This window comes from Dromiciops gliroides, chromosome 3 (genome assembly GCF_019393635.1).
Source record: "Dromiciops gliroides isolate mDroGli1 chromosome 3, mDroGli1.pri, whole genome shotgun sequence".
In the NCBI taxonomy this organism is placed as follows: Eukaryota; Metazoa; Chordata; class Mammalia; order Microbiotheria; family Microbiotheriidae; genus Dromiciops; species Dromiciops gliroides.
In genome coordinates, this window is record NC_057863.1 from 174,608,508 (window position 1) to 174,622,802 (window position 14,295).

Sequence of the window (14,295 nt, forward strand, 5' to 3'; positions counted from 1 at the left end):
TGAACAATTTCCTACTATATCCCAAGTAATACAATGTTTCCAACTCTTTGTTATAATAGAAAAAATATTGGACTTAGAGTCAGAATACTTGAGTTTTCATCTTGGCTCTGATTCTTTTGTATCTATATAAGTTTGAAAAAGTGATGTAACTTTTCTGAGCTCCAGTTTCCTTACCTGTAAAGTGATAGTGTTGAAGTTAATGAACTTCAGTGTTCCTTCTAGCTTGATCTTATATCTTTATCCAGGGTTTTATGGTCCTGTAGAAGTTTAGTACACATTAAAGGTAGTTTGCTTAAGTGGACTCAGAAACAGAGAAGGATCTGATTCTAAATATCTGATTAAATTGTGATTTGGGGGAGATTCAGTTCATCTATCTTCATGGTATTGTTTTCTGAGGGATACAGAGCTCTTTCTGCTTATTCTTTATGTACGTCTTTTGTTTCCTCTTTAATGTAGAAGGATTTTGATTATTGTTTGTTGCCTCAAAGGGAATATAATAATACAATATTAATTGTGGAACATTTTCTTGTCACCAGATACTTCTAGAATAAGATACTTTATTAAAGAATATGTTATTAGGGCATTTCTTTTTTATGTTTTTATTCTTATTATTCTGAACATGACAAACATTATCAGACATGAATAATTGCAAAGGTCTCCTTATCTGTCTCTTCTGTGTATTTTTAAATGCTTCACTGACACTTTATTTTTGTATCACTTTCAGGTCCACTCCTTTATTCCTTTAATTCCCCTCTAATATAAAAACAAAATAAAAATAAACAGCCCTTCTTTTTAATAAATAAGCATAGTGAAACAAAAGACCAACTCTATCCACTATGCCATGTTGCTTTCTCTCTGTTCTTTTTTAGGGCACACAGCATTTCATTGCTTTATTATGAGCTTCATTGTTGTGTACTGGTAGAGACCTGGGCTTTGAATCCGAAGTGATCTGTATTAAAGTCCTACCTCTGACACATATTGACTGCCATCTTCGGTAACTCAATAGCCTCTCAGTTCTCTAGGCAACTCTCTAAGAATATGTTTCAGAGAAAGTGCTGACCTATCTTGGTAGTGTTCCATTCCTTGAGGAACTACCTGTTTCATTTGTATGAAATCATAGGTTCAGGTCCTATTCCTATCTTTTTTTAGGGGGGAGGGAATGGGGGTTAAGTGACTTGCCCAGGGTCACACAACTAGTAAGTGTCAAGCGTCTGAGGCCAGATTTGAACTCAGGTCCTCCAGAATCCAGGGCTGGTGCTTTATCCACTGCACCACCTAGCTGCCCCCTATTCCTATCTTAATATGTCATAATTTCGCCAGCAATTCCTCAACTGATGACACTCAGTTTCTTTCTGATATACCAAACTTCCTCAAATTTGTTTTTTTTTTTTTATTTTTTCTTAGTGAGGCAATTGGGGTTAAGTGACTTGCCCAGGGTCACACAGCTAGTAAGTGTTAAGTTTCTGAGGCCAGATTTGAACTCAGGTACTCCTGACTCCAGGGCCGGTGCTCTATCCACTGCGCCACCTAGCTGCCCCAAACTTCCTCAAATTTGAAGGAGAAATTTTGGCATAGAATTTTAAAATAATGTCCAATAGACTGATCTGTATTTAATTTGGGAGTAAGGAAGGATTATTATTAATTTTTTAGAGGCAAAACACTGAGGGGCCTGTGGGGGCAGAGCTAATTAGGTTAAGGGCCAAGGACTGAGCCTTACACTCAGGACAGCTTGGAACAATTTGGGGACAAAAGATCTTCTTGCACTTTTTAAAAAAATTACATGTTATTGTAATCAAATATTTTAGAGCAAGTGGAGTTATTGGCACACTGACCTACTTGCTTTTCCTTACTCAAAAATGCAGTCCCTTGACTCCAGGCATTTTCACTGGCTCATCCCAAGTGCCTAGAATTCTCTCCCTTTTCATCTCTATCTCCAGACCTGACTCTTCAAATTTCAATTAAAATCCCACCTTTTACAAGAAGCCTTTCGTGCTCTTACTTAATGTTATTTCCTGCTGATTACCTCCAGTTTATCCAATTTTCTGTTTCAATGTAGTAGTTTTATGTGTTGTCTCCTCCATTAGACTGTGAGCTTCTTGAGAGGAGGGAATGTTTTTTGTTTGCTTGTTTGTTTTTTTGTATTTCCAGTTCTTAACACAGTGGGTACTTAATAAATGCTAATTGACTGACTGAATTGAAAAATCCTAGGATTTAGAGCTGAAAGGTACCTATAAAACAGTTACTAGATGCCTTTTCTAATTCTTAAGCAGTGATTATCTTGTTCAGCTATAAACTTGCCCAAGGTTAGTTACCTAGCTAGTAAATAGCAGGGCTTGAGAAGTCACTGCCATCTTTCAAATACATATAGATCCATATACATTCAAGTTGTAACATGAAGTAACTTGTTGAGTCATCTGTTGTCTATTCTGTCACATTACTTCTTGCCAAAGACATACTGAGGCCACAGTATCCCTAAAATTTCAGTCAGCAATGAAAGGTTTTTTTTGTTTTGTTTTGTTTTGTTTTTTAGTGAGGCAATTGGGGTTAAGTGACTTGCCCAGGGTCACACAGCTAATAAGTGTTAAGTGTCTGAGGCTGGATTTGAACTCAGGTCCTCCTGACTCCAGGGCCGGTGCTCTATCCACTGCGCCACCTAGCTGCCCCAGCAATGAAAGTTTTAAACAGCTAGGAATCCTGCCCTCCCAATAAAACCAAATGCTGGCAATCACCAGGGTGTATGTAGGTTCATAACATTTTGAGTTGGAAAGGACCATATTTTACACCTTATTTTACTCTTAAAATGAGTCCCATAGAACTTAGCTATAAGTTGTACGTGGCCATACTGGTAGGAAATAGTAGAGCTAGAAGTTTGAACTGAATTATTTCCAAGTTTAAATTTTCCTTTGTACCATATTGCATCTCACTAATGCAACACAGCTTAGCGTTAACAAGAATTATTTAGGGTTATCCATTTATGCTGTTAATCATATCCTTTATTAATTACATTGTCTGTTCTGTGGTAGCAGATTATTTTATCAAGGAAATCTTAATTACCTCTATTAAATCATTGGCATACAGTTGGACTCTAAAGGTCCCAGGATTTACTTTATTTTCACTTCTATAACTAGTATAGTATGTCACACAATCATCTTCTAAGTGTTTCTTTGAATGGTGCATTTATTCTTTGAATAAGTGTTAAGTACCTTATAAAGAAAATTAAATAGACACGTTTCCTACTGTGTAGGGAGTTAGTAATCAAAGGCATAATACAGATACTTAATTTATGCATTTACAACATGATCAGCACAATAGGAAATATATTTGTCACTGTTAAGTGAAGAAGTTTTCATACTGGAGGGAATCATGACCACTCTGTAACTGCTGTTGGTAGAAGAGGCAACCTTAATTTTGGTTGTGTGTTTGATGGAAGAAAAAACTGAGGGTCTTCGTTAAGACTCTTGCTGTTTGGCATGTGGTCTTTGTAGAAAGATAGGATGGTCCAGAAAGAACATTGGAAAAGAACATTGATTATAACAACATAAGAAAGCTTGTCTTCAAATCCTGACTGCAGGAGTTATAGTAGTGTGATAAACTGAAGCACAATAAAACAAGGTATGCCTGTATTTTATTTTTGTACTTGTATTCACAGTACCTGAGACATAATAAGGTCCTTAATAAATACCTGTTGATTAAATTATTTACTGATCACCATTCATTACCTAATATAGAAGCATGATGATATTGTGGTCAATTTTATTCAGTTTAATATTTGACAGACTCTGTAAGACTAAAAATATCAGTGAAGATGCTGACCTATATTGGTAGAGAGAGTTTCCTCTTCTAGGAGTTCCTTACGCCAATTAAGTCATGCCCAATTCTTTCTCTTGTCCATATCCATAATATTTGCTAGCTATAATTAGATGATTTCTATATTACTTATTTCATGTTCCCCGACAATAGGATACAAGTCTCCACAAAGGCCATAAAAAATATTGATTCTGGAATTAGAGAATGTCAGCTAGACACGTCAGCACACTTCATCAGTTACTGATGTCGGGGAGGTTGAGGTTGGTGGATTGCTTGAGATCAGTGGTTCTGAGCTGCAGTAAGCCGAAAGCTGCTTAGGTGTCTGTACTATGTGACCACAGTATGGTGAGCCTGCAGGTGTTGATAGCCGTGTTGTTGTTGTTGAGTCATTTCAGTCATGTCTGACTCTTCATAACTCCATTGGGGGTTTTCTTGGCAAAGACACTGGAGTGGTTTGCTCTTTCCTTCTCCAGATCATTTTATAGATGAGGAATTGAGGCAAACAGGGCTAAGTGACTTGCTCAGGGTCATATAGTAAGTGTCTGAGGCCAGATTTTAACTCAGGAAGATGAATGACATTATTACTAAATCTATAGGTTAGGAAGATTAGTCCAGCAACAGTTTGATGAATGAGTTGGGGTGGGGGTGGGGGTGGGGGAGACCTATTAAAAGACTTAGAGTCTAGATGCATGGTAACAAAAGTTTGTACTAGAATTATAGAAGTGAGATGGGGATGTAAGTGAGAAATAGATAAGACTTAGTAACCTAATGGATATGACATGAGGGACAAGGAACAGCTATGGTTTAAACATGGGGAAATGAATAACTAGTAGTATCAATGAAAGAGCCAATTCAGAATGTGGAACAGATTTAGGGAGAAAGATGAAAAACCTCTCTTTTGGACAGGTGAAAATATTTCATTCTAATATCCCAAATCAGATGCCACTTCCTCCATGAAGTTTTCCCCTGTTGTCCATTCAGTGATAATGTGGACATTGTTTTTAGTTTTGTAGTGTCTTGTCTTGAAGCTCATAGTTTCAGAAGACTTTCATGAGTTGACCCAACTGACATGCTTGCAGTTGGTTTGTTAGCATAGACTTTATTTTGAAGGCTACCAAGTGATAAAAATAAGTTAGTAGTCTCTATGCCCCTAAGTAATCATAACTTGTATATAATTCACCAGCCTTGAAACTGGAGGACTACAGAGAAATGTATTTATTCTTCTCTTCATAAACTGAAATTCCCCTTGGTGGGGACATGGGGTGGGAGAATTTTACCTTAAATGGATCTCTTAGCAGCAGATGATATTCAAAAGGGATGTTACTAGAGCTCAAGCCCAACCAAGACTAGGTTTTGTTTTGTTTTTAAACTCTATGGAGTGTTTTCTTCATCCTATGTTCCAGTACCAGGCATGTATCTAAGGCTAGGTGATACCTCCATGCCTGGGAAAATTGTGATGGCTCTTAGCCTGCATCACAACATACCTCCTTCTACCTGGCATATATACTTAACACACTGTGATGGGTAAAACTAAATGTGTGTGGTTACCCTGCCTGTCCCCTTGTGGGGAAAGCTAACTAGGACAACAGTTTAACAGTTTAGGTATTAAACATTGATTAAAATATATTAGAGGTTAAAAAAGAGAGAACATATGTTTCTAAAAGAATAGGATAAACTAACCTTCCCTCGAGGAGAAATCAGAGCTGCCAACCAACCCCACGAGGTTCCAACCACCAATTCCCAAAACCGACTGACAAAACCAAGTGCCTTACACATTGCTTCAGGCTGATTGGTTGAGGGTGGTCACATGCTCACACAGCAGGGGACCTATTCTCATATACTTTCTCATGCTCACATTCTTACAACACATACACATGCATGCATGCACACATGCTTCTTTGTATTTGTATATTGGATTTTATTACTAATTCTAGATAATCTCCCAAAGTTGGGAACCATGTCTTATTTATTTTACTATTTGTATCTACTGTAGGGCCTTGTTTTTATTAAGTCCTTAATATATAAAGAGAGAGCTGTGATTTGGTTTAAAAAAAAAAAAAAGACCTTTGAATTTGGATTGAAGGCCTGGATTCCAGTTCTGTCTCTGCTCCCTAGTAATTTGATTTTGAGCAATCTCTTTGAGCCTTTCTATCTATAAAATGGAGGTGATGATATTTTTAGTGTATTCCTCATGGTTTTGAAAATCAAAAAGATAATGTACGTAAAGCACTTTGCAAAGTATAAGGTGGTAATAATGTCATTTATTATTGATAATAATAGCATGTTTGTTGAAACATGAGGGAATGGTACTAGTAGTAGTGGTACTAGTAGTACTACTGAAAGAAACAGCAAATTCAGAATATGGAGCAGATTTAAGGAGAAAGATTAAAAAACAACAAAAACCTCTCTTCTGAACAGGTGAAACTCTGTCTCATTCTAATTGTCCAAATCAGATTCCACTTCCTCCATAAAGTCTACTGAATTCTACTGAATATTTTTTATGGGGTTTGTAATTCTTTGTATGTTAAGGAGCCAATTTGGAACAGGTTTAATTTGCTTTTCTGGACTACTGTTTCCTTTAGTGTACTGGTCAGAAAATTAATGGAATACCCTTTCACTTTGGATAAATCATGCACTAGAAGGGATAATCAGTTTCACATTAGCACTACCAACAATAGCACTTATATATTCACAGCTTTGCTTAGACTTTGGCAGATCTAATTACAGACTTGTATTTTCTGTGAATATAAAAATATTGAACAAAAGCATTTTTGTCTGCTATATTATAGCCCTAGTCAGCATATTGAAATCAGAAATCCCTTAATGGCAAACATGAGTTAGTAAATAAGCTTGATGTTTAGCTGTGGAAGTAATCTTTTATTCATATTAACAGAATTTGAATTAGAAATCTTGGTTTCTGTAAGTTTTCCTATCCTCAGCTCAGATATATATTAACATCTGGCTTAGTATCAGGTGTTTTGTAAGAATGATTTTTCTGTTAAGTGTACCATATCCCTTCAGTGGATAAGATTTGTAACCCTGTAAATTGGGCAGTTTAAAAACCAATTTTAAAGGAAAACTTTTTTTAAAAAGTACCTTTGTGCTTTATCAAATTGACTATATAGTATCACTTTTCTTGATATGAGGTCATCATTTATGAACAGTGCTTTTATTATACTCTCTTTAAGAACTATTAAAGTCTGTGAAGCTCTTTGTTCTTTGTTTAAGTGACCCCATACTTCTGTGCATTTTTAACTGTCGGCTGTCATTTCAGTCAGTCAGCAAGCATTTATGAGTACTTACTTTGTGTCAGTCAGTGTCCCTGAGGCTTGAGGGTTACAAAGAAAGGCAAAAACAGATCCTGTTCTCAAGGAGCTCGTATTCTAATGAAGGAGACCCCATGTAAATAACGAGATATGTACTGTGTAAATAGCAGGCAATTCCAGAGAGTAAGGCATTAGCAACTAGCAGGGCAAGAGGAGACTGGGAAAGACTTTCATAAGAGACTGTGTTGAGCTGAGTCTTGAAGGAAGCTAGGGAGGTCAGGAGGTAGAGATGGGAAGGGAAAGCATTCTTTGCCTGGAGAAAGCCAGTGTAAAGGCATGGATCCTGGAAATGATTTGTCAGGGTGAGGTATAACACAAAGGCCATTGTTGCTGGATCGTAAGAGTTCCTTAAGGGGAGGTGATACTGGATAGGAGGTGGGAATACTGGATAGGTAGGAATAGATCAGGTTGTGAAGGGCTTCAAATTCCAGATTGAAAAGTGTGTGTGTGTGTGTGTGTGTGTGTGTGTGTGTGTGTGTATTTATATTTGTATTGGAGCTTCCAGGGAGCCACTGAAGTTAATTGAATAGGAGGTTGGTAAGATCAGACCTGTGCTTTAAGATCAATCTGATATTCCAGCCAAGTGGAGGATATCTTAGAGAGGGAACAGACTTAAGGCATGAAGACCCACCAGAAGATTATTAGAGTAGTAGTCCAGGTGTGACGTGATGAGGACTTGCACTAGGATACTGGAGATTTAGAAGGGAGAACGGAGTGTAGAAGAAAGGTATTTTGAAGGTAGAAGTGACAAATCCCAGGAATAGATTGGATGTGGATGAGAATTATAAGTGATGAGTCAATGACCACAGTGAAAGGGGGAGCCTGAAGGATTGGGAGTACAGTGATACCCTTGACAGGAAAGAAGACTGGAAGAGGGGAGGGGTTTTGAGGAAAGATATTAAGTTCTGTTTTGGATATGTAAGATCAAGATTTCCCAGTGACATTGATGAAACATACTATCCACCTCCAAAGAAAGAACTGATATTGATGGAACAGACTGAATGAAGAATGCTATTTTTCACTTTCTTTAGTTTTGCTTTCCTTTTAATCAAGTTTTCTTGAACAAAACGACAAATATGGTAATGTTTTATGTAATCATACACTTATAACCCATATCTGATTGCTTGCTGCCTCAGGGAGGGGGGAGGGGAGGGACGGAAAGAGGGATAAAAATTGGAACCCCAAACTATAAATAAAAACATTTATTATTTAAAAATTTTTTTAAAAAATAGTCACATATACACAAAGATTTCTAAGTGACATTTGGTGATGTAGGCCTGTAGTAGCTCAGAAGGAAAAGTAGGGCTATTGACCTGGCATTTATCTACAAAAAGATGATAATTGAGTCCATGGGAGCTAATGAGGTCACCAAGTAAAAGATTATAGAAGAAAAAGGAGTGTTTAGGACAGATTCTTGAGGACAGATGGTTGATATAAATGAAGAATCAGTAAATGATACAGGCATGTCAGACAGAAAAGTGTCGAACCACGAGAGTCCAGAGAAGGAGGAAAAGATCAAGTGTCAAATGCTAATGAGAGGTCAAGAAGGATGAGTATTGAAGGGGAGGAAATATTAGATTTGACAGTTTAGAGTTCATTGCTAACTTTGGTAAGTATTTGAATGATGAGTTCAGAAGCAAAATTGCAGAGGATTTTGAAGAGTGAGAAGAGTAGAATTAAGAGTCACGAGTATAAACAGCTTAAGGAGTATATTTTTGAAGAAGAACAGAGATATAAGATAACTAGCAGATCAAATATATTTATTATATTATCAAATATAGTTGAATCAAATGATTTTTTTAATGGATAGCGAAGACATGAACATATCTCTAGGAAGAAGGAAGAGATTGAAGATAAGAGAGTGGGGGCAATCTGGAAATGACGTAGCATAGGAACAAAGGATCATGTAGAGATTGACCTTGGCAAGTAAAAGGGACATTTCTTTATCAAATATGAGAGTGATAGGGTGCATATCTAAGATGGTAGAATGAAATCAGCATTTTTTCTGAGCTCTCCCAACATACCCCTCTCTAATAACTTAAAAGAGGGCATCACATTGAACTCTGAATGGGAAAAACAATGGAAAGAGTGAGTCATTTTTCCAACCCAGAGCAGCTTAGGAAGACAAAAAGAGAGGTATACAGATGCTGGGTTGGACACTGGCTGGAAGAATGATGCAGCAGAAGCTGTACCAGCTAGGTGCTGTAAGAACAGCAGTTACAGGGTGAAGTGTCCAGGGATTATAAGGGGAATGAATACATGGTCAGAAAGAGAGCCTAGAGGACCCTTGTACTAGCACTGGGTACAGGAGAGGGTACCATTTAATAGCTGTGTTGCCCATTACTCAGGTCTGGAATTCAGTTCTAGGGTACTTCCAGGAATGGCCACAGTCACAGGGGAGCAAGGGACCTACCTGAGTAAGGACCAGAGTACAGACCAAGAGGGCAGATCACAAATCCAGTTTATACCACTTTGGAAACACTGAAAACTTTTAGCCCCCCCCCCCCCCCTCCCCGAACTGTGAAAGTAAAAGAAACTCATAAAAGACAGAAATTCAGGCCTGCCTCCTACCCGCCCAGCCTCCCACTGCCCTCCATCCTCAGAGGTAAGCTGAACCTAACTCCAAAGTCAAAATAGAGGCTAAAAAAAATAAGCAAACAACAACAATAAAATACCTGACCATAAAAAGCTACTATTGTGACAGGTAAGCTCAAGACACAAATTCAAGAGAAGACAGTATCTTAAAAACATCTACACATGCAAAATCTCAAAGAAAAATTGTAGATTGAATACAAGTTCAACAAGAATTTCTAGAAGAGTTAGAAAGTTTTTTTTTAAAAAAATGTTTTTAAAGATCAATTAAGGGGGCAGCTAGGTGGCGCAGTGGATAGAGCATCGGCCCTGGATTTAGGAGGACCTGAGTTCAGATCCGGCCTCAGATACTTAACACTTACTAGCTGTGTGACCCTGGGCAAGTCACTTAACCCCAATTGCCACACACACACACACACACACACAGATCAATTAAGAACAATAGAGGGGGGTCGGTTAGATGGTGCAGTGGATAAAGCACCGGCCCTGGATTCAGGAGTACCTGAGTTCAAATCCAGCCTCAGACACTCAACACTTACTAGCTGTGTGACTCTGGGCAAGTCACTTAACCCCCATTGCCCTGCAAAAAACAAAAAACAAAACAAAACAAAACAAAAAGAACCATAGAGGGAAAACTAGGAAAAGAAAGAAATGTGAGCAATGCAAGAAAATTATGAAAAGAAAACTAACAGTTTGGAATAAGAGGCAGCAAAAATACTTATTAACTATTTAATCATCAGAATTGGCCAAATGATAAAAGAGATACAGAAAGCACTGAAAAAAACAACTGCTTTAAAATTATAATTGGTCAACTGGAAGCTAATGATGTCATGAGTCACCAAGAAAAAAATAAAACAAAAATCAAACTTAGGGAAAACAACTGATCTTTTAAATAGATTGAGAGATAATTTAAGAATTATTAGATTTCCTGAAAGCTACGATCAGTAAAAGAGCTTAAAAAATCATATTTCAAGAAATCATACAGGAAAACTGCTGGTGGCTAGGTGGCGCAGTGGATAAAGCACCGGCCCAGGATTCAGGAGTACCTGAGTTCAAATCCGGCCTCAGATACTTGACACTTACCAGCTGTGTGACCCTGGGTAAGTCACTTAACCCCAATTGCCTCACCAAAAAAAAAGGGGGGGGGCGGCTAGGTGGCGCAGTGGATAGAGCACCGGCCTTGGAATCAGGAGTATCTGAGTTCAAATCCGGCCTCCGACACTTAACACTTACTAGCTGTGTGACCCTGGGCAAGTCATTTAACCCCAATTGCCTCACTTAAAAAAAAGAAAAAAAAGAAAAAGAAAACTGCCCAGATACCTTAGAACCAGAGGGCAAAGTAGAAATGAAAAAGACACATCGATAACCTGAAAGAAATCTGGAAATACACACACACACACACACACACACACACACACACACACACACACACACACACACATGTATATGAAAATGAAGAAAATTAATAGTCACATTTCAAAGCTCCCAAGTCAAGGAGAAGATACTTCAAGTAGCTAGAAAGAAATAATTTAAATACACAAAATTTAGCAACTATCACATTAATTGAATGAAGGACTTGGAATGTGATATTCTGGAAGGCAAAGAAGGTAGGATTACAACCAAGTATAACCTTTCCAGAAAACTTGTATATAATCCTATGGGGAAAAAAATGGATATTTAATGAAATGAGGACCTTCAAGAATTCCTGATGAAAAGACCAGAGCTGAGTAGAAAATTTGACATTCAAACATAATATTGAAGAGAAGCATAAAAAGATAAACGTGAGTAAGAAATCCTCAAGGACTTAAGTTAAACTGTTTACATTTCTATCTAGGAAGATTACATATATAAGAAATTTATCATAATTGGGGCAGTTGGAAGAAGTCTACTTAGAGGGCATGACTGTGAGTCTTTTTGTGTTAAGATAATATCAAAAGAAGAATGGAAGCATAAGAATGAGGGATGCACTTAGAGAAGGGAGAAGAAAGAGGAAAATTATCTTACATACAAGTGTGGGGGGGGGAGTATGGGGCAGCTAGGTGGCGCAGTGGATAAAGCACCAGCCCTGGATTCAGAAGGACCTGAGTTCAAATCCAATCTCAGACACTTGACACTTACTAGCTGTGTGACCCTGGGCAAGTCACTTAATCCTCATTGCCCTGTAAAATCATTAATAAGACACTCAAATAAAAATTATGAAAATAAATCAAAGGAGAGATTAATAAAAGTGAAAGTTTTAAAAATTGAACTAATAAATTAAAGAAGAAGCTGATTTTATGGAGAAAATAATTTGACTTTCTAAAAAAGAAAGAAGAAAACTATTACCAGCATGAAAGAGAAGCATGAACTTCTATTCAGCCAATGAGGATGAAATTAAAGCAATTATTAGCATCTATTTTGTTCATTTATATGGTAATAAAACTGACAATCTAAATGAATGGGGTTACACAAATGTAAATTGTCTAGATACCAGAAGAGGAAACAGACTATATAAATAACCCCATCTTTGAAAAAATTAAATTTTTTTTTGCACAAACAAAACCAATGTAGCTATGATTAGAAGAAAAACAGGAAACGGGGAAAATTTTATAGTAAATTTCTCTGATAAAGTTATCACTTTTCAAATATATAAAGAACTGAGCCAAATTTATAAAATAGGAGCCATTCTCCTATTGTTAAATGGTCAAAAGATACAAACAAGCAGTTTGCAGAGGAAGAAATTAAAACAATCAAGTCTCATGAAAAAAAATGCTCCAAATCACTAAGAATTAGAGAAATACACTTTTAAACATTCCATACCTATCAAATTGATGAAGATGACAGAAAAGGAAACCAATGTGCTGGAGGGCATGTGGGAAAATAGGTGCACTAAGGCACTGTTGGTGGAGTTGTGAACTGTTCTATTCAGGAGAACAATTGGGTACTATGCTCAAAAAGTATAAAACTGTATAAAAGTATAAAAAGTATAAAACTGTGCATACTCTTTGACTTAGTAATACTGCCACTAGGGTTATATACCAAGGAGATAAAAGAAAAAGGAAAAAGGAGCCATATGTACAAAAATATTAATAGCAGCTCTTTTTGTGGTAGCAAAGAATTGGAAAATGAAGGAATGCCCATCAAGTGGTGAATGGCTGAACAAGTTGTGGTATATGGTTGTGATAGAATATTATTGTTCTGTAAGAAATAATGGAGAGGACAATGTCAGAAAAACCTGGAAAGATATATATATATATATATAAACTGGATGGCAAAGTCAAGTGAACAGAACCTGGAGAACAATCTAAACAGTAACAGCCAAATTGTAAGGGACTCTGAAAGACTTAGTAACCCTGATCTGTATAATGATCTACCACAGTAGATAATTCAAAGGACTCATGATGTAAAAATGCTGTCTATCCCCAGATAGAGAACTGATAGACTCATAGTTTAGATTGAAGCATATTTCCCCCTTTATTTTTCATTGCCCGCCCTGCCTTCCCATTCCCCTCTTCACTGCTCCCGAACATGGCTAATTTGGAAATATGGTTTGCATGACTTTAAATGTTATTAGATATCATATTTCTTGCCTTCTCAATGGGCAGGAGAAGTTGGTGGGAGGGAGAAAACTTTGGAACTGAAAATAAAAATGAAAAACATATCAACTAACAGTGATAGAGGACTTGGTGAAGCAAGATGTCTAAGTGTTGTGAGACAAAGAGGACAGGAGATGTAAGATGAAGAGGAGTTTGACAGTGGCTTCAGTTTTTTGCCAAAGAATTAACTTCTCTTTACCTGAGAATTTTTGGGGAGGGAATGTGATGGGTAGCATGAGGAGAGACAAGAAGGTTTGGAATAACTGCTGTGGTGAGCGGGATAGTGAATTTCTGAGAGAAATCAGATAAATAGCTTTATAAATAAGTAGCTATTTAATATCACATCCTATAGTCAGGCTTTGTTTAGTACTTAAAAGTCTTACAAATTCATAACTGGGCTTTTATTTTCAGATGGTTGAGATTACTGGAAGTTTAACTGCTGGATAAATAGGAAATTACTGTATTACTTTGTTTAATCAGTAGTTCTGTGAGCATAATTATTTTACTCTATTCAAGTAGTGATATCAATCAGAAATTCCGTGGTGGATTTTTATTTATTTGTGATAAGTTAGATGAAATGAGAATTTCTTGCCTAAACATTACATTTTTACTGTTAAGCACTTTCTCTTTAGATTTTGAAACTTACGGTTATTTTATTCTATGTTGTTTTATCTCTAGGTTGCCTGAAGCTCAGCAGAGAGTTGGAGGCTGTTTTCTAAATCTGATGCCACAAATGAAAACCTTGTACCTTGCATACTGTGCCAATCACCCATCAGCAGTAAATGTTCTCACAGAACACAGGTATGTAGTTTTCTGAGTTCAAGGAGATTAAGAACTCTTGGCTCTCTGGCCCTTTCCCTTTTGCCACAAATCCAAAAAAGCAAGTTTTATAAATGACGCATCTTTGAACTTTGCTTCTTGAGACGCCTTGGTAAATGACACACTTGAATTTAAAGCTGGTAAAAAGCTATCTGGGAAGGTAGTTGAATGGGGTT

General features: G+C 37.0%; 1 protein-coding gene across 6 annotated transcripts in view; it reads left to right on the top strand.

Moving 5' to 3' along the window:
• Positions 1 to 14,295, top strand: part of ARHGEF7 (Rho guanine nucleotide exchange factor 7) — a 318,711-nt gene that overhangs the window by 220,575 nt on the left and 83,841 nt on the right. For all 6 annotated transcript variants that reach the window (XM_043991289.1, XM_043991291.1, XM_043991290.1 and 3 more), the window contains exon 9: positions 13,979 to 14,101. In XM_043991289.1, coding sequence (XP_043847224.1) covers positions 13,979 to 14,101 — 123 coding nt within the window. The remainder of the gene's footprint in view (positions 1 to 13,978; positions 14,102 to 14,295) is intronic.